The sequence below is a fragment of the Carcharhinus amblyrhynchos genome, chromosome 8 (assembly GCF_965287045.1).
Source record: "Carcharhinus amblyrhynchos chromosome 8, sCarAmb.v2.hapA, whole genome shotgun sequence".
In the NCBI taxonomy this organism is placed as follows: Eukaryota; Metazoa; Chordata; class Chondrichthyes; order Carcharhiniformes; family Carcharhinidae; genus Carcharhinus; species Carcharhinus amblyrhynchos.
Genome location: NC_137331.1, coordinates 54,370,486 through 54,388,746, shown reverse-complemented (window position 1 = coordinate 54,388,746; position 18,261 = coordinate 54,370,486). Strand labels below are relative to the sequence as shown.

General features: G+C 42.6%; 1 protein-coding gene across 1 annotated transcript in view; it reads right to left on the bottom strand.

Annotated features, from left to right (window-relative positions):
• The window catches only part of sbspon (somatomedin B and thrombospondin type 1 domain containing), a 38,240-nt gene extending 27,435 nt beyond the window's left edge, over positions 1-10,805 (bottom strand). The window contains exon 1 of the mRNA XM_080194093.1: positions 10,389-10,805. Within this exon, the coding sequence (XP_080050219.1) occupies positions 10,389-10,611 (223 nt within the window). The 5' untranslated portion in view covers positions 10,612-10,805. The remainder of the gene's footprint in view (positions 1-10,388) is intronic.
• Positions 10,806-18,261: the final 7,456 nt, after the last annotated feature.

The window sequence follows — 18,261 nt, the reverse complement described above, 5'->3', positions numbered from 1 at the left end:
TCTGGCGTTACTGCAAGTGTATATTTCAAACTATTACAAAGCCAAAACAAGACTAAACACTTTATAATTGTGGAGTACTTTCATTGAAATTTTTCTCGAAATATAACAAACTGGATGCTTTATGTTTGCGTCATGATTGTGTAATAATAAGATTCCCACACCCACATCACTGGCATCAATTGCTATTTTGAATAGTTTGTGGATATTTGGAACAGTCAAAGGCTCATTTATCAAGACAGCCTTTAATCCCTCACAGACAGGCTCACAAGAATCTGTCCTGTCGTATTTAACTTTCTTCTTCAATAAGTTTGTTAATGGATCAGCTACTGTGCTGAAATTTGAATACAATCTGCTTGTAAAATCCACACATTCTGAGAAACTACACTATCTTTTATTTGGTTTTAGAATTAGGAAAGTCTATAATTGCTTGATATATGGCTTCTCTGAGACATTGATTCATAGTATCTATTGAGCCATAGAATCTCTACATTGTAAAAGGAGGCCATTTGGCCCATACAGTCTGCACCAACTCCCAAAAGAGCATCTTCCCCAGGCCCAGCCTCCCACCCTATGCCCATAACCTTGTTCATTTACCATGGCTGATCTACCTAACCTACACATCTCTGGACACTAAGGGGAAATTTAGAATGACCAATCCACCCTAATCTGCACATCTTTAGTCTGCGGTGGAAACCGGAGCACCCAGAAGAAAATCACGCAGATATGGATAGAGCATGCAAACTCCACACAGTCACCCAAGGCCAGAATTGAACTCAGGTCCCTGACACTGTGAGGAAGCAGTGCTAACCATTGTGCCACTTTGTCACCCCACAACATTCTCCAAATAAATTCATTTGGCCTTGGGAAATTTACTTTTCACCAAATTTAATCACTGTCAGCTTTTTGCAGTCTCCCAATTACAGTAATTCATGGAAGTATTTTATATTTTTTTTCCAAGAGTCACTGTGGATCAATAAATTGTCATATGTACAACATAGTATGATAGTCCATTATTAACTCAACTTGTTTATCTTTGAAAAGAACTGCTGTATTCTTCTATCTGAATAGCATACGTTAAATTGAGATAGGCTGTCTGCAGTTCTAAAAGCAGAATTTTCCCCGGCTATCTCTGTTAGTGGCACTTGCTAATACTCCATATTTTTAATAAGTAAATCTTATTAATGAACTCTTAGTATCAATGTAGTCTTCAATGCATAACGTAAGATAACAGTCTGTTTTTGTTATAAAAGTCAATGCAAAATCTTTGAGTTTAGTCAGACTTTTGTATGAATACAACTAGTGAACTCCAACAGTCTTGACTCAGTTCAATTATATCATTGTACAACATGAAATTGATTCATTTCGCTGACTCAAGACAATTTCTCAGTGTTCAATCTATAAGGAATTTGTTTAATGGGTGGAGTACCTCGCGCATCAACATCACGCATAGAAAGTTCATTCTAATCTAATTCTACACCGTGACTCTCATTCTTTTAGCAATTTGACTATGTCATTCTGAGACTCTACTCAGATATGGTTTAATATTTTGTAATTTTTTTTAACACTTTGTACTGCCTAACCTTATTACAAGGGTTCAGTTTGAACATTTTCAGCTTCTGTCTTATTATCTGAACCCTCATGTGTAGCCATATCACTGTCTTCCTTCTTTACAAACTGATGTACACTTCTTGGTTGTTTATCTCACTGTCATAATCTTGTCTCAGCATATTCATGGAACACACTTATTGAGTTTTCCTTCTATCTGGTTCACTAATAATATGGTTTCTCTCATTAAGTTTGTTTTCATCTGAATAAGATCTAAATTTAGCCTTCAGTGAACAGATAATAGAACCCTGCATAGGTAACAGAACGAAAATCTTATTCCCAGATTTAAAAGTGCATTCTTCAACTGTCTTACTTGCTTGCTTTTAATTACTTGTTCAGAGACCTTAAAGTGTTTTCAAGAAACTGTACATATTTTTGACAATTTGTTTTGAAATTTGGATGTTTAATCTAAAAGAATTAATTCCTCTTCGTGATCCATAAATTTCTCTTTAATAAATTTAAGTGGTCCTCTCACTTCACATCCATAGACCAATTCACAGGAACTGAATCCCTCTGTTGATTCAATAGGTGCATCCCGAATTGCAAACAATAACATTGAAATTCCTTTATTTCAGTTCTCTGGATACGGTTTTTAAGGTTTAGCCTCTTTCCAAGTCCTTTGGGAACTGTGGGTTTTCCACATTTATCAAAGTTGCTTTATTCCTAAACTGTAAATAGTTTTCAGGAACACATGTGGCATAGAATTTTGACCCTTGGTCAGACTGAACCCTTTGGGTAATCCACATCTTGTTAAAAACAAAAGTAACCCTTTATTTACCATCTTTGCAGTAATCTTTCTGAAGTGAACGCCCTCTCCCTATCTCTTCAGGTACCATGCCTATGAGGGTGGTGGCAACCATGGGCCTCCAGCTAATCATGCTCTGGAAATGTGGATCATCTTCATTAGTGGTACATTCATCCAGATTTAGAGGCTTTTTAGAAAGATCTTTTTTTTGTCTAACCTAATCTCTTTTACCATTGATATTTCTCATCAGCATTAATCATTCTAAGTCATTATTTTTTATTTTAAAAGATTTAATGGTCTTGTTCTGATCTTGATCAGTAGAATTATTTTGGTCTTAGATTTTATTAACACCTTCACATGACAGTATGACTTGTCCAAGATATCTTCATTATTCGCCTCAAAAATCATAACTCTGGAGCTTTGATTCTTCTCTGCATTGCTTCACTGATTGTCTAACACTCACTTCTATGTTTCAAAATAGTGTGATGCAGCATTTCAGATTCTCAGCTTTGTTTCATGGCTAATTTTAAGTTCATAATCTTTTAAATTTTTTGAAATGCATCTTTGGCCATCCAATCATTCGTCTTATTTCTTGGTTGCACTTTCCATTCAATGTTAACATACTTCCTAGTTAACAACGTTTGTCTAGCTTTTCACTCTTCACTGTGTCCTTACATTCTGATATGATTTTCTTCTGAGATACTGCAAGACATTTTGTTCTCCTAAAATTTATGCTCAGCCCTTTCTTCTCACGTTTATTCACTACTCTATCCAAAATCTTTTGCCATTTCTCGCCAGAGTCAGCAATAAGAATAGTGTAATCAGCATATCTTATGTTATTAAAGTTTTAACCTCCAGATCCATGACGGCTAAAAGATATTGATATTCCATTTTAGTTTATGCAAGAGTCCCATGCAATCCACTAGAACCCTACAAAACAGTTAGTCAAAAGCATGCATAGGAATCAATGGAGTTGTTTTAACTGGTGGCTGGGATTTTCCAAACATCTGGCAATTGTGGCATGTATTGCAGAATTCCACCACATCTTGTGGAAACCTGATTGGTGAAAATGTTTCATTACTTTAGCCTGACTAACTGAAATTCCATGGGCATTTTTAAATTTTCCCTGTATTAACTAGGAGGGACAACAACCTTACAGAATCACAGAATTGTTACAGTACAAGAAGGGGTCATTCAGCCCATCATATCTGTGCTGGCTCTCTGAATGAGCAATTCACCTAATTTGATAGATTAATATTGCTTCCTCATCTGCTGGTCTTTGAAGAGATCCCTATTTCCTTGTTGGTATATCATTTTTAGATAATAACACCAGGAATCTTTTCTGATTCTTCGTCAGCACTGTTTGAAATAATCATTGCAAACCAAGTTCTACCAAACTCAGGGTAAATTAGAGAAGACTGATTAAATAAGTCAGCTCATTCTATTCATGTCTTTTACTCACATATAGCTTCCAAAACAAAGTCCTAATTGAGGCCTAATGAATAATCAAATACTTGAATTATTCTACCTTTCAGTTAACTTTGCTTCATCCTGTCTCACTATCTTCCTGAGACCTTGTTATGATGTAATCTGGGAACAATCCAGCATGTTCCTTCCTCAAACTTTATTTCTCTCACTTCAGCTAGCTCTCTTTAAATTGTTGGAGATACTAATACCATATCACCGGCCAAAGCATCTCTTAATAAAAATCTACCTCTTTAATAGGCAAACTAGGTACAACCCAATCATTCACGTTCTCCACCATTGATGCACAGTGGCAACAATGTGTACCATCTACAAGGTACACTGCAGCAACTCATCAAGACTGCTTCAACAGCATCTTGCAAACCCATAGCCCTATCAACGATAAGGTCAAAGGCAACAGATGTTTGGGATCACCATCACTTGTAAGTTCCCCTCCAAGCCATTCATCATTCTGACTTGGAACTATTTCACTGTTCCATCACTTTTGCTGGGTCAAAATCCTGGAACTCCCTCCCTAAAGGCACCATGAGTGTACCTACATCACATGGACTGCAGCAGTTTAAGAATTTCACCACCACTTCTCAAGGGCAATTAGGGATGGGCTATAATATTGACCACAGTCCATGAACAAATAAATATAGTAAATATGACATTTCCTACAATGACCAACACTCTTCAAAGTTTTCTAAGTCCACAGACCAGAATAAAGACCATGATCAGTGAAATGCCTGAAATCACGATGCCAGGAGTGAGATTCAGGTTTCCCAGGGTTAAAAAGAGCAGGTTAGCAACTAGACTCCCATCCATAGAACATTACAGCACAGTACAGGCCCTTCAGCCCTCAATGTTGTGCCGAGCTATGTCCAATCCCAAGAACAAGCTATCCCCTCCATGTGGATAGCTCCATGTACCTATCCAATAACTGCTTGAAAGTTCCTGAAGTGTCTGACTCCACTATCACAGCAGGCAGTCTATTCCAAACCCCAACCACTCTCCGAGTGAAGAATCTACATCAGACATCCCTCCTATATCTCTCACCATGAACTTTATAGTTATGCCCCCTAGTAACAGCTACATCCACCCGAGGAAATAGTCTCTGCACGTCCACTCTATCAATCCCTCTATAAACCTCTATTAAGTCGCCTCTCATCCTCCTCCACTCCAAAGAGAAAAGCCCCAGCTCCCTCAACCTTTCCTTATAAGACCTATGCTCCAAACCAGGCGGCATCCTGGTAAATCTCCTCTGCACTCTCTCCAATGTTTCCACATCCTTCTTATAGTGAGGTGACCAGAACTGAACACAATATTCCAAATGTGGTCTCACCAACATCCGGTACAGTCACAGCATAACCCCACAGCTTTTAAACTCAAACCCCCTGTTAATAAACACTAACACGCTATAAGCCTTCTTCACAGCTCTATCCACTTGACTGGCAACCTTCAGAGATCTGTGGATATGAACGCCAAGATCTCTTTGTTCCTCCACATTCCTTAGAACCCTGAAATCCCTGGGAAAATATTGTGGTCAAGCCCTTGTCCCAGCCTGAGAACAACCCAACCCCCAGGTTCCTTGCGGACACTCCCTCTGCAGCCTGGCAGTGGGCACTGTACTTACCTCCTCAACTCCCCTTGTGGTCCAACGCAATTGGCCAGGAGGCTGTGCATCATTGGCACTGTAGTGGAGGGCAAGGTGCTGAGAGGAGCCTGACGGAGAGGGCTGATGGGGTTTGGGTCACCTTCGTCCTTGTGTTTTGTGTTTCACTATTCATGAGAGTTTGGTGGTGCTCCTCTGGTCGGTGGGGGGCCGGGTGGGGGGTCACCATTTGCATGGTGGTGAGGAGGGGGGCTTTTCTTTCTGTGCGGAGATCGGGGCAACCTTTAAAAATGGTACCCAGATCTTGGTGAAGGTAGACTGGCTGACATAACTCTTGTTCTGCATATTTTTTACATGCCTCAGGTGGATGAATCCCACCTGGAAGATGTTCCCACCATCTAGCAGAAACACTGTGTTTCCTGCTGAGTGCAGCACCTAGTTTTCTTCTGGAGAATCACAGCTATTATCTCTGAACTCCACCCTCAGTGAATTTAGGCGCTAAGTGAAGAGTCATTGTTAAATCAAAACTCAAAAATCAAAAATTTTTTTCAATTCAATTTACAGTAGTCTTTTCTCCCGTGCTGCCTTTTTTGAGTTCAATTTCAAACTTCTGCATTTCTCTTCCATTTTCCTTTTCTTCTAATTCAAGCTGTTTCATCTGCAATGGAATCCGAACTAATTCAAGCTGTAATTTATTTGGATGAATCCTTTCTTCTTCAAATCCAAATGCTGCGCTATTGCATCAATTACTTCTGCTTTTTTAGCCTTGCTTTTATCTCCACCTTCAAATTTCCAGCCAATTCTATTAACCTAACCCCTGGTTAATTATTGCAAGTCACTCAGTGATAAATCTTCCCTTTCCAGAAAATTCTTCACCACTGACAAAGCCACTGCTACTCACTTTGTACAATAAAATTTACCGTGAAGTCCTGTTAGCCTGACCATTGCCAATGCTCCAGCTCACCCATCACAGTCTGTGAATTTGTGATTCCACTAGTCCCCAGTTGTTATGATCTCGTTAGAGATCAGTTACGTGTCTAATATTTTTTAGAATCTGAAAGCCCAGGCAATAAAGTTCACAGTTTAAAACAAAATAATTTTACTGCACCAAGATCAAAGCATACGTATCCAAATAATTCCACTCTATTTTAAATTTACAGTCACAAAGGTATTAAAGGTACAAGAAACTCTGTTATTTATAACCAAAACCAAATACTACACCACACCAAAACTCCAGTTAAATATTTATTAAAACCTGGAAGATTAACTGATTAGTCTAAGTACTGCTTCAAAGGTTTGTATAAATGCTGAGATTTCTTGGGCCTTCCAGAAGTCTGGTAATGTTATCTCTTCAAATCTCCTTTAACCATCCTCTGGTTGCAAACACCCCATTCAACACAGGTGTCTGCAGCAACTCAAGTGTAGCCACCTTCAGTCAGAACACTCCTCGTTCTAACATTCTTCAACTATAGAGGCCTGCAAAAAAAACTCACTCTCTTTCTCTCCTCAGCTTGGCTATACCAGAGGTCCAACTCACTGACCCAGATCTTCTGGTCAGCATCATTGCTGTGCATATTGTTAATGCCCATGAAGATTTCTGTGACCCAAACACATTGCATTATTTGAGCCAGGATCAGAATTCCCGATTGAAATCTGATCCCAACTATAGCAGCAATAGGTAGGTGAGGCAGAGCAATGTGATGGACAAGCCACATTTTTACAGCATTAACTGTCATATTCAGTTAAATTTTTAAAAGTTCTCAAGTACTCCAGTTAGTTAGTGCACGAGTGACTGAGTGGGTATCCAGGCGAGGTGTTGGGCATGTTGGTGAGACAATGGGCAGCAGGCAAGGGATTGGGTGGTCATATAGGTGAGAGGATGGGTGAGTGAGTGAGTGAGTAGTTGGGTCAGGTGGTGGGTTATGATGGGAGAGTCAGGTTGGGTCAGGGAAGCAGTCAATTTGAGTCGGTGAAATAATGGTGGAAGAGTCGGGTCAGGTTGGCTGGGTAGTCAGGTCAGATCTGGGGTTTGTTCAAAGAGAAAGTCAGATCGGGTTAGGTCTGGGAGGAAGGTCAGTTTGGGTTGTGGTGGGAGAGATAGTTGAGTCGGGTTGAATTGGCATTTCAGGGTGGGAGGGGGTATCAATGGTTTGATGGAGGGAGGGTGAGTCAAGTTGTGTTTCAGTTATGGTATTCAGTTTGGTTAACCTGACCAATCATAGAATTAGATCAGGTAGTGACCAGCGTAACATTTCCATTGTAAATTCCTGGATAAGTCCCAGATTTTTGATCCAAGGCTCTGATACTAGCTCATCATCAGAAACATTCGTGGAAAGTCCAGGGGTAGCAGAAATCAACCATTTGGAAGTTTAAACTTCCCATGTAATTTTAGTGCATTTGTCTGCACCAGGATTACTACAGGCTCCTGATATGCATCTCCCAACTTAAGTTCAGATTTCAATGTTACGTATACCAGATTAGTAACCTTCAGTTAATAAACTTTTTAAACTCTTCGCCGAGAAACCAGATTTCAATTGAACACTTCTTAAAGAAATACATCCTTTTCTCCAGCTTGTTTTAAACTAAAACTAAACTGCTTCAACACAGAACCCATTCATATAACCAAGTTTTTTTTTATATTGTTTTCTCCCAGGAAATCTGGTCACATGTTCATTTACTGCATCCATAAATCTGATCCTAGAGTAACTTAGTTAGGGACTATCACGCCAACGTGTTTTTCGTCAAATACATATGGGCTATTTCAGTCCAAAATATACAATTATTCTTTATTCTGTACCACAATCCCCTTGCAGTAAAGGCCCCTCCTATGGACACTGGTCATAGACAAAGTTGGCCATACCAGAGATCAATGTTGAGAGATTTTGTTGGTTCAAGAAAGCGCTTCAAAGTGCATTAAGTGGAAAGGTATTATTGGGCACTTTGTCAGAGCTGCTTCATATCAAGAAGTATTTAATTTTCTAAGAAACTGGCTAATCTACATCAATGAAAGAATTCAGTGGCTCAGTATAGCATTTAAATTTATTTCCAATGCTTTCTTGTTACTTCTAGGCGGAGCACGCTTGTATTTTTGTTGACAAACCCATTTTCAGCTATATTAATAAAGTTGTCCCAAAACCCACTTTCAGCTGTATTAGTACAACTGGACTTAACTACTTACCACTCTTAAATAAAGAAATATTATTTAATGAAAAAAATGTTTCACTACACTGGCTCATTTTACTGGTTCAGAAAGATTTTGTATCTGTGACCATGCAAATAAATTTAGCAGTATCTTAAACTGTAACCTTAATTGCACGCAAAACAGAATCTATGCCATCCTTTTTAAACAACCTGCCCAGAACTATAATTATTCTATATAAGAGGACATGTTTTCCCTATGGAGTTACGTACATGTGCAGAGTTTCTTTCACAGCATTTAAAAATTGAAAATAGAGCCTTGAGCTCAAAACACATTTTAAAAATCTTCAGCAAGTCCAAGGGCTCTTTCAAAACCTTTTTCCTCATCAAGTTGGACTAACATTCCACTTGGCTTCAAATCAAAATGGTTGTGTGATTACACACTCCAGGGAGTCTCATGCCATTTCCCTCCACATTTAGATCAGGACTTGACTCGGGGTTTATGCTATAACTGGAAGTTTGATGTGAAGGGGGAAGTGCTTTGCAGTGATACTTAATTTGCCAGTGTAAACATAATACAAATAAAAATGGACATTCTTATTAAATATTTTGATACAAGTGAAGCAATGAAGAGAGTAGCCAGAAGCGAATGATTGATTGAGTAGAAATTTCAGTCAGAGATGAGCAAGTCCTCCCCTCTTTCAGGAAAAAAATATCCTTATAAAGGGACAATTTCCAGCTATTGAATTTTCAATAATTGCAACTCTAAAACTTATTTATGCATTATATCCCTAACATCATTATTACCACAGTCATTAATTTTGAATAATGTTTGACACCAATTTTCACATCTTGCAATGAGCAATAATCATTTTAATTAATGCAGTAATTTACGAACTTCATTTAAACCAAAAACAGACCTCTCTTTAATTTTCAATTGACTTCCTAAAAATGGAAATGAAACATTCATGTTGTAGGACAGTTGCTCCATATATTTGTTTAAAAATTAATCTGGATAGTTATTACAAATAATGCCCGTAATGATAAATTAAAAGAAAAATGTTTAAAATCTGCCAAATTAAAAGATGGCTTCAAACTATTTTCATAAAAATATTTATTTTTTATTTGACTCATTGAAACATGTCACGAAAAATCTTTTAAAGCCTTTAAATTTCAGGTATTAAAGTTTCATGACGAGTTTCAACAAGCCAATAAAAAACTCATTTTAGAAAATGAAAATAGTTCATAGAAACATAGAAAATGTTCAAAATATAATAATTGGAAGGATGACACATTCTTTAAATTTATTCGAAATGGGTGGCTTTTCTTTTAATCACCATATCAGATAGGATAGTTGGCCGTATGTACAAATAGATGGTCAAAGCGGGACTCACATCTTAGTGACTAATACAACAGCCCAGTGCCATCCATCACTCCATGCGCTCCAAGCAAGTTATCCAAACTGGCCAAAATTGCGAGGTTTTCTGCACCGTACCATAAAATTACCACTGAATATTGAGCAAGTATTTCATCCAGCTTTTAAAACTAATTTACAAGTTCGTGTCTTAAAGTTGAACTAGTAACACGTTTAAGTCAACCATTTTAGATTAATATATTTTACGCTTTTATAAACAATAGAAAAAGCGTGCATTCATTTATTGTAATTGTGAGAGCATCATATTTCACCACTCGTTTTCAATTCATTCTTTCATACGCTGACCTACCTCCGTATAATTACAAAGCAAGAAACAATTGCCCTCATTCAGTGGAAGGCACACACTAAGAACCCACTTCGATTGTGGCTGCCGAGCTGCCCTTTACCTGGACATGTCTGGATGTAATCGGAACAGCAGTCACCGGTACTTTCACATGCTTCGTCGCAGTAGCAAGTCCCGTAAACCCGGTCTATTCTCCAGCCAGTGCTACTGCATCTGTGGTCTCTACCGTCACAGCATTTGTGAGGTTCCGCGCATCCCGCTTCAGCATTATCCGAAATCCACGGTAATGCGGCCAAGAGAATCAAACTCGCCCATAAACTCCCCATCGTAATTCGGGAGCCACAAGTACAGCAACTGACTGGCTTCTATTTCCAATTTGACAGAGGCGAGACTATCGTGGGTTACCCCCGCCACCCCCAATCGAAAATAATTTCAAAGATAATAGTCCCCTTAAAGAAAAGTTTCCATGTATAGTGGGCCTTTTTTCTTTGCAAAAAGCGACTCCAGGAAAACCTGGCCAGAGTTGATCTTTACCGACAAGAGACTACATTCAAGTGAGAAATGCTGATCTTGCCCAGTGTTAGAGAAAACTTTCGTAATAGTCCCGTGTCTGAGGCTGAAATTACAGAGATTGTCATGTGATGATTTACTGTGACTGCGATGATGCCAGTGCAAGCAAGGAAAAAAGTACACTCACAATTCTCCTCCAGTGAGTGCGACCAGTTTCTAATGCCATTCTAACACCGCCCAAAGGAATGTGAACATTTGGTTCTAAGCCACATAAAAGATTCTACAGTGAGAGGGGACTGGCTCGACTTTCTGGCATCAAATTCTTTCTCCTGCCAATGGGAACTCTTTAAAGACAGTACAGGGTATTTTACAATATATTAATAACATTTAGATTATTACACATAACGTTGGCGTGGTTCTGGCAGAATCAGTCATAAGAACATTAGAAATAGGAGCAGGAGTAGGCCATCCAGCCCTTCGAGCCTGTCCCGTCATTCAATAAGATCATGGCTAATCTGAAGTGATTCAGTTCCGCTTTCCCGCTCTCTCCCCATAACCCTTAATTCCCTTGTCTGTCAAAAACCTATCTACCCGTGACTTAAGTAAATTTAACGAGGTAGCCTCCACCACTTCAACGGGCAGAGAATTCCAGAGATTCACCACCCTTTGAGTGAAGAAGTTCCTCCTCAACTCTGATCTAAACTGCCCCCGCCTTATCTTGAGCTGTGCCCTCTAATCCTGCTATCCTTTCTAAGCAGGAAGAATCTCTCTACCTCTACCCTATCCATCCCTTTCATTATCTTATATGTCTCTATAAGGTACCCCCTCATCCTTCTAAACTCCAACGAGTACAGACCCAGTCCATTTAGTCTCTCTTCAGAGTCCAAACCTCCCCCCCCACCACCGTCTCTGGTATCAGCCTAGTGAACCTCCTCTGCACTCCTTCCAAGGCCAAAATATCCTTGCACAAGTGCGGCGACCAAAACGGCACACAGTACTCCAGCTGCGGCCTCACCAGTGCCCTGTACAGTTGCAGCAAGACCTCCCTGCTTTTATATTCTATCCCCCTCGCTATAAAGGCCAACATTCCATTCGCCTTCTTGATCACCTGCTGCACCTGCAGGCTGGGTTTTTGCGAGTCATGCACAAGGACCCCCAGGTCCCTCTGCACCGTAGCATGCTGCAGCTTTTCACCCTTTAAATAGTAATCCCTCCTACTATTATTTCTGCCAAAGTGGATAACACTTGCTAACATTGTACTCCATCTGCCAGGTCATCGCCCACTCGCTCAGCCTATCCAGATCCCTCTGCAGACTTTCCGCACCCTCCGTGCAATTTGTTTTTCCACTCATCTTCATGTCTTCAGCAAATTTCGTCACCCTACACTCAGCCCCCTCCTCCAGATCATCTATATAAATGATAAATAGCTGAGGCCCCAGCACCGATCCCTGCTGCACTCCACTAGTCACCAACCACCAATGAGAATAGCACCCATTGATACTAACTCTCTGCCTCCTATTAGGCAACCAATCCTCTATCCACACTAACACCTTACCCCTAACTCCATGCACCCTAACCTTCTGAAGCAACCTTTCGTGAGGCACCTTATCAAACGCCTTTTGAAAATCTAGAAACACCACATCCACCTGTTCCCCTCTGTCTACCACACTAGTCACATCCTCATAGAAATCCAATAAATTCGTCAAACATGACTTCCCCTTAACAAATCCATGCTGCGTCTGCTCTATCAAAACATTCCTTTCCAGGTGCCTCGATATTTCTTCTTTGATGACGGATTCAAGCATTTTTCCAACTACAGACGTTAAACTAACCGGCCTATAATTCCCTGCCTTTTGTCTGCTACCTTTTTTAAACAGCGGCGTAACATTGGCCGTTTTCCAATCTTCCGGCATTTCCCTGGAATCCAGCGAATTTTGGTAAATAATCACTAAGGCATCCACTATCACCTCTGCCATTTCCTTCAGAACCCTGGGATGCATTCCATTCGGTCCTGGGGACTTGTCCACCATCAGTCTCATTAGTCGATCAAGCGCTACCTCTCTAGTGACAGTAATCGCATTCAGGCCCTCAACTCCTACCATCCTTCTATCTTTAATATCCGGCAAACTATTCGTGTCCCCCTCTGTGAAGACTGAGGCAAAAAACTTATTTAAGGCCTCAGCCATTTCCTCAACTCCCACCACTAAATCCCCCCTCTCATCCTCTAAGGGCTATTCACTCTAGCCAGCCTCCTCCTCTTTATATATTTTTAAAAACTCTTACTGTCCTTTTTTATATTTAGTGCTAGTTTAGCTTCATAGTCTATCCTTCCTTTCTTTATCAACTTCTTAGTCATTCTTTGTTGATTTTTAAACCTTTCCCAATCTCTAATCGCCCACTACTTTTAGCCACTCAGAATGCATCAGCTTTTAATTTAATACTCTCCTTTAATTCCTTCGATAACCACGGCTGGTTATCCCTTCTCCTACATTCCTTCTTTACCATCAGAATATATTTCTGCTGAGCACTGAAAAAGATCTCCTTAAAGATCCTCCACTGTTCCTCAGCCGTCCTACCAACAAATCTGCGCCCCCAATCTACATTTGCCAATTCCTCTCCCATCCTATCGTACTTCCCTCTGTTCAAACAGAGGACACAGGTTTGGGACCCTACTTTCTCATCCTCCATCTGCATCAAAAACTCAACCATACAATGATTGCTCGTCCCGAGAGGATCCCTCACAATAAGATCCCTAATTCTTCCTGCCTTGTTACACAACACAGATCTAAGATAGCTCTCTCCCTCGTTGGTTCCGTCACACACTGTTCAAGGAAACGATCCCGACAGCATTCCAAGAACTCTTCCTCAAGCCCACCGCGTCCGACTTGGGTCAACCAATCAATGTGCACATTGAAATCCCCCATAATTATCGCTGCTCCATTTCTGCACACATCATTTATTTGCTTGTTTATAGCCCGCCCCACCTCCAAGTTATTATTTGGGGGCCTATAGACCACACCCACCAGCGTCTTCCCTTACTGTTCCTTATCTCCACCCACAACGATTCCACGTTTTGCTCTTTGGAGCCTATATCTTCCTTCACTACTGCCCTGATATTATCCTTAATTAACAGAGCTACCCCACCCCCTTTTTCCTCCCATCTATCCTTCCTAAACACTTGATACCCCTGGACATTCAGCTCCCAGTCCCTGTCACCCTGCAACCACGTTTCTGTAATGGCCACCAGATCATATCCATTTGTGCTGATCTGTGCCACCAGCTCATTCACTTCAGCTTTGGTTCATTCCAAACCCTACTAGCCGGACAGAAAATCATATTTTATCATTAATTGGAAAAGCAAAATACTTCAAGTACCATATTTCACTCCCCATTTGGTGAACCTAGAAAAATTGGAGTTGCGCAAGCCAGGAATGAGGGCATCCCCCGCCTGAGGATAATCCCTTTGACTCTTGAAAAACCTTCCAGGGACTAAAAGTTCTAAGCTCTTTCCAGTTAGAGGCTCCTTTGCATTATGAAGGTCATTAAGCTATTTTTTCTAGAAAACTTTGTATCAATTGTTTGTTTTAATGCAGGAGTGAAAAGCATATTGGCTTATCTGACCAATGCGCTGGAAGCTTACAGATGTGTAAAGGCTCAATGCCGCAACAATAGGAAGAACTGGCCCCATTCTTGATTGTGTATTTACGTTAGACTATGGTAGGTGAAGCCTCGGGGGTCATTCTCCGACCTCACTGCACTATCAGTATCGCTCTGATCCCAGCACCAAACAAGTTGCGATTCTCCCTGCCCCTATCAAATGGCACGAACTGGTTCACACTCAGAAGGGACGCAAAAGTGATTAGCACCAGATTGACTGCATTTCAATTACATCAGCGAATTTGACATGTGACCCTTCCCTCTCCTGGAATGCACCTACCTCGACTGACATCACACGGATGCGTATCATGATTCTTCCTATAAAGTGTGGTTCCAGCGAGGAAGTGAGCACCACTGAGGGTCAACATACAGGTTCCAAATGGTGGGTCAGCCACTGCGGGGTGGGGTCCGGTCCCCCATGGCCGCATGGAGTTGGGGAGCGGCTGGACTTCGGCCAGGGATGGCGGGTGGATTGCAGATGGCGAGCATTCCCCCTGCCTGCTAAAAGATCCCATTAATGTCGCACCCATCATCCTGCTCCTATCAGCTGAAAGGGTTATGATTTACTATGGACATCCCGTCCCAGGCCCTACGAACAGTTACAAGCACCAGATCTGGCAGCTCTCACCACAATTAAGTGAGCATGGATGATATTAACATGGCTTTTCACACGGCATGAAATCTACAGCACTCCCTAAATTAGGCACTCATCGCAAGGAAGTCAGGAGGGAGCTTCCCTATCAACTGACAAAACTGCACGCCTGTCTAGAAGCTAGCCCAGGTGGGTGCACACAGGTTTATACCACAAGGGTGCCTCAATGAGGATCTTCTCATGGCTAACCTTATGCACTACATGAGTGCCAGAATGCTGAGCCCAGTCTGCCTCATGCTGCTGCCTATGGCCTGTGGTATCAGGGGTCAATATCTGGGAGTGGCCATCCATACAGGGGGTGTAGTGGGTGGCCTCACACAGCGACCATGCAATTGCACACTGGGGATGCAGAAGGCATTGTGCCACACCATGTCAGGGGAGGGTACAGCCAAGTGGGACACAATTAGTGACCATGCCCATATCTGCTGAGACAACTGTGGTAATGATTGGCAGCCAACTGAGGTGGCACCAGGGATAGGTGTGTTTGCCTGGGTTCAAATATATGGGACATGGGGTGGTGGGAGGGATTGAGGGGCTTGAGGTGGACAACCTTATGTATTACCTCTCTCACTCTCCCCACACCCCCCAAAGCAACCATGAATTTTGGTATAGAGCTGGCAGAGGTGCCCATTGGCCCGGGGGACAGGGGGTGGTGCAGAAGATAGCGGAGGGGGACACCCATGTCCTGCAATGAGCTGCCAGACACCTGTGCCACATCCTTGCAGACCTGGCACCCCATGGGGGAAGAGAACACTTGCTCCCAGTGGCAATGAAGCTGAAGGCAGCCCTGAACTTCCAGGTCATTCTAGAGCTCAGGCAGGCACCTGTGTGGCATCTCTCAGTCGTAAGCACACAGATGCACTTGGGAAGCCACAGATGCCCTGGCCAATACATCCATCTAGACCCAGGCCAGGCCCAACCAGATGCCTGGACCAGTCTTGTGGTTCTCTGCAGTACAGCCCCCAACTGGATGGTCTCCCACCTCATGGTGGTTTGTTGTACACTCCACTACATGGTGTAGCATCGGGGTGACATCCTGGAAGAGGTGGATGCTCCTGAGGAGGACGTGGAACCAGAGGGTGTGGAGGACAAGGTTGAGGAGGATCCAAAGGGTAGGGAACTGGTGGTGGCAAAGGTCAAGCTGGCCAGGAAGGCCCTCATCACTGCAAGATTTACCGATGACGAAGTGTGATGTCCTGCAGCTCCACCCACGCCCTCCCCTCTCCTCTTGAGGCGGGAGGAGTTACATTGACATCATACCAGGATGATGGACAAGGTTGGCCATACTAGCAAATGACTTGTTCAGGCAGGAAGGTGAAGAAGATTCACTATGAGGCAAGCTGTGATGCTGCCCTAATGCTCCTGGTCTGACTTATGCTTGTCCTCCAACTTCTTATGGACACCTGGGCCCATGTCTGTGAGGATCAGCATAGGGGGTATAGGGGGCTGATGGGAAATGATCCGGAGGACAACAGACTGGGGTCACTATTGGCGAAGATTCAGATGGAGGGCCCCATTTAGGAAGGTGTGTGTTGTTTTGGGATGAGCAGCATGGCATTGGCAGGGGGAGGTCATACCTAACAAATTCAGTAGCGGGTTTCAGTGAAGTAATTGGGTATGTGGATGGGGTGGGTGTGGGCACACATGGGACACTCGCTTGCATTAGTCGTGGCATAGAGTAGAAAGGCGGGGAGGTCATGACAACATTGCATGCAATGGTGGTCAGGCCAGAGCTGAAGTACCGTGTCCAGTTCTGGTCACTTCACTGGAGGGAGGGTGTGATTGCAGTGGACAGGTTACTGCAGGGGTCTCCAGGCTGTTGCTTGGGATGGAACGTTGGTGCCATCAGGGAAGACAGGATGGGCTTAGACTGTGTTCTGTATTGCAGAGGAGGTTGAGGGGGCACATGGTCAAGCTGCATGGGTTCTTAAAGGGTGTGGGCAGGGTGTGAAGGGAGTACCTCTTCCCTTTGTTGGGGATTTCACAAGGAGACAAAGTTTTAGGGTGTGGAACAGGGATCTCACGAACAGTTTGTACTTAGCAGATGGCAGAGGTCTAGAACTCACTGCCTAGGATTACCTTACAAGTGTTACAACATAGTTGGCTGAACACTCGGCATGGCATCCAGGGATATGGCACAGGTGCTGGTAGGTGGGATTTGCATGACTTCAGTGGTAGTCATCATCGGTGAAGACTCAGTGGAGGGGAGGCCAAAGGGTCTCTCCTGCACTGTATAATGTGGATCAAGCTGGTTGTGGGATGCAATAATCTTTAATAATATTATTTACAGTGCTTTCTATCCCTACTGCAGTGTCCACCTACACCTGTACCCTCTTAGTGACCCTAGAACTTCTTAATCTTACATGGCCTGCTAGGTCTAGGTGACCCCGCAGGATACACATCAAAGGTGGAAGTAGTTAGCTGTGTTCTGCGCTCCATGGTCTTTCATGCCCTTGGAAAACAATCCCTGGAGGCCCAGGATTAGGGGCATCCTAGCTGACTTTTGGGTGTCAATAGTAGTCATGATGTGGATATGCCGGCGTTGGACTTTTTACTGACTTTTGAGTGTCACAGATGAGCCATGCCATCCAGTTCAGCCCGCTGCCTATGAGATGCACTGGTGTCAAGAAGGGGAAATTTGGAAAGGATGGGGATAGCTGGATCTCCTGAGTGGAAGGCTGAGGCATTTTCTCCTCCATCGAGTTGCTTGTGGGCCTCTAGGACACTCCGTGGGATGGCGGGGCAGCTGGAGCAAGCTCCAGAAGCCTCTGTGCCACCTGGCGCTGCCAGTCCTGGAGGCCCAACTTGGTCTGCGCCATGTTGTTTGAGTCCTCAGCAATGGTCTCCTGAGTCTGACCAAGCTCTGGAGCCCCTTTGCAGTCACCCGCTGCACCTTGAGCATGTTCCCGAGGCTTTTAGCCACGGTCCTCAGAAACTTGGTCATGCCTTGGACTTATGGCCACCATTTCCTGCCCCATCTTTCCTTCGCAGTCATCACCCTGAAGTAATAAATGTTAAAATGCTAGAGACAATTTTCATGCAAAGCAAGACAAGCAACTGCAGAAGTAAAAGACAGTTTAAAGAAATAAAATCTCTTTATGAAATATTGTTTCATACCATTAGATGGTGCTACTGCATGGCACGGTCAAAGGATCAG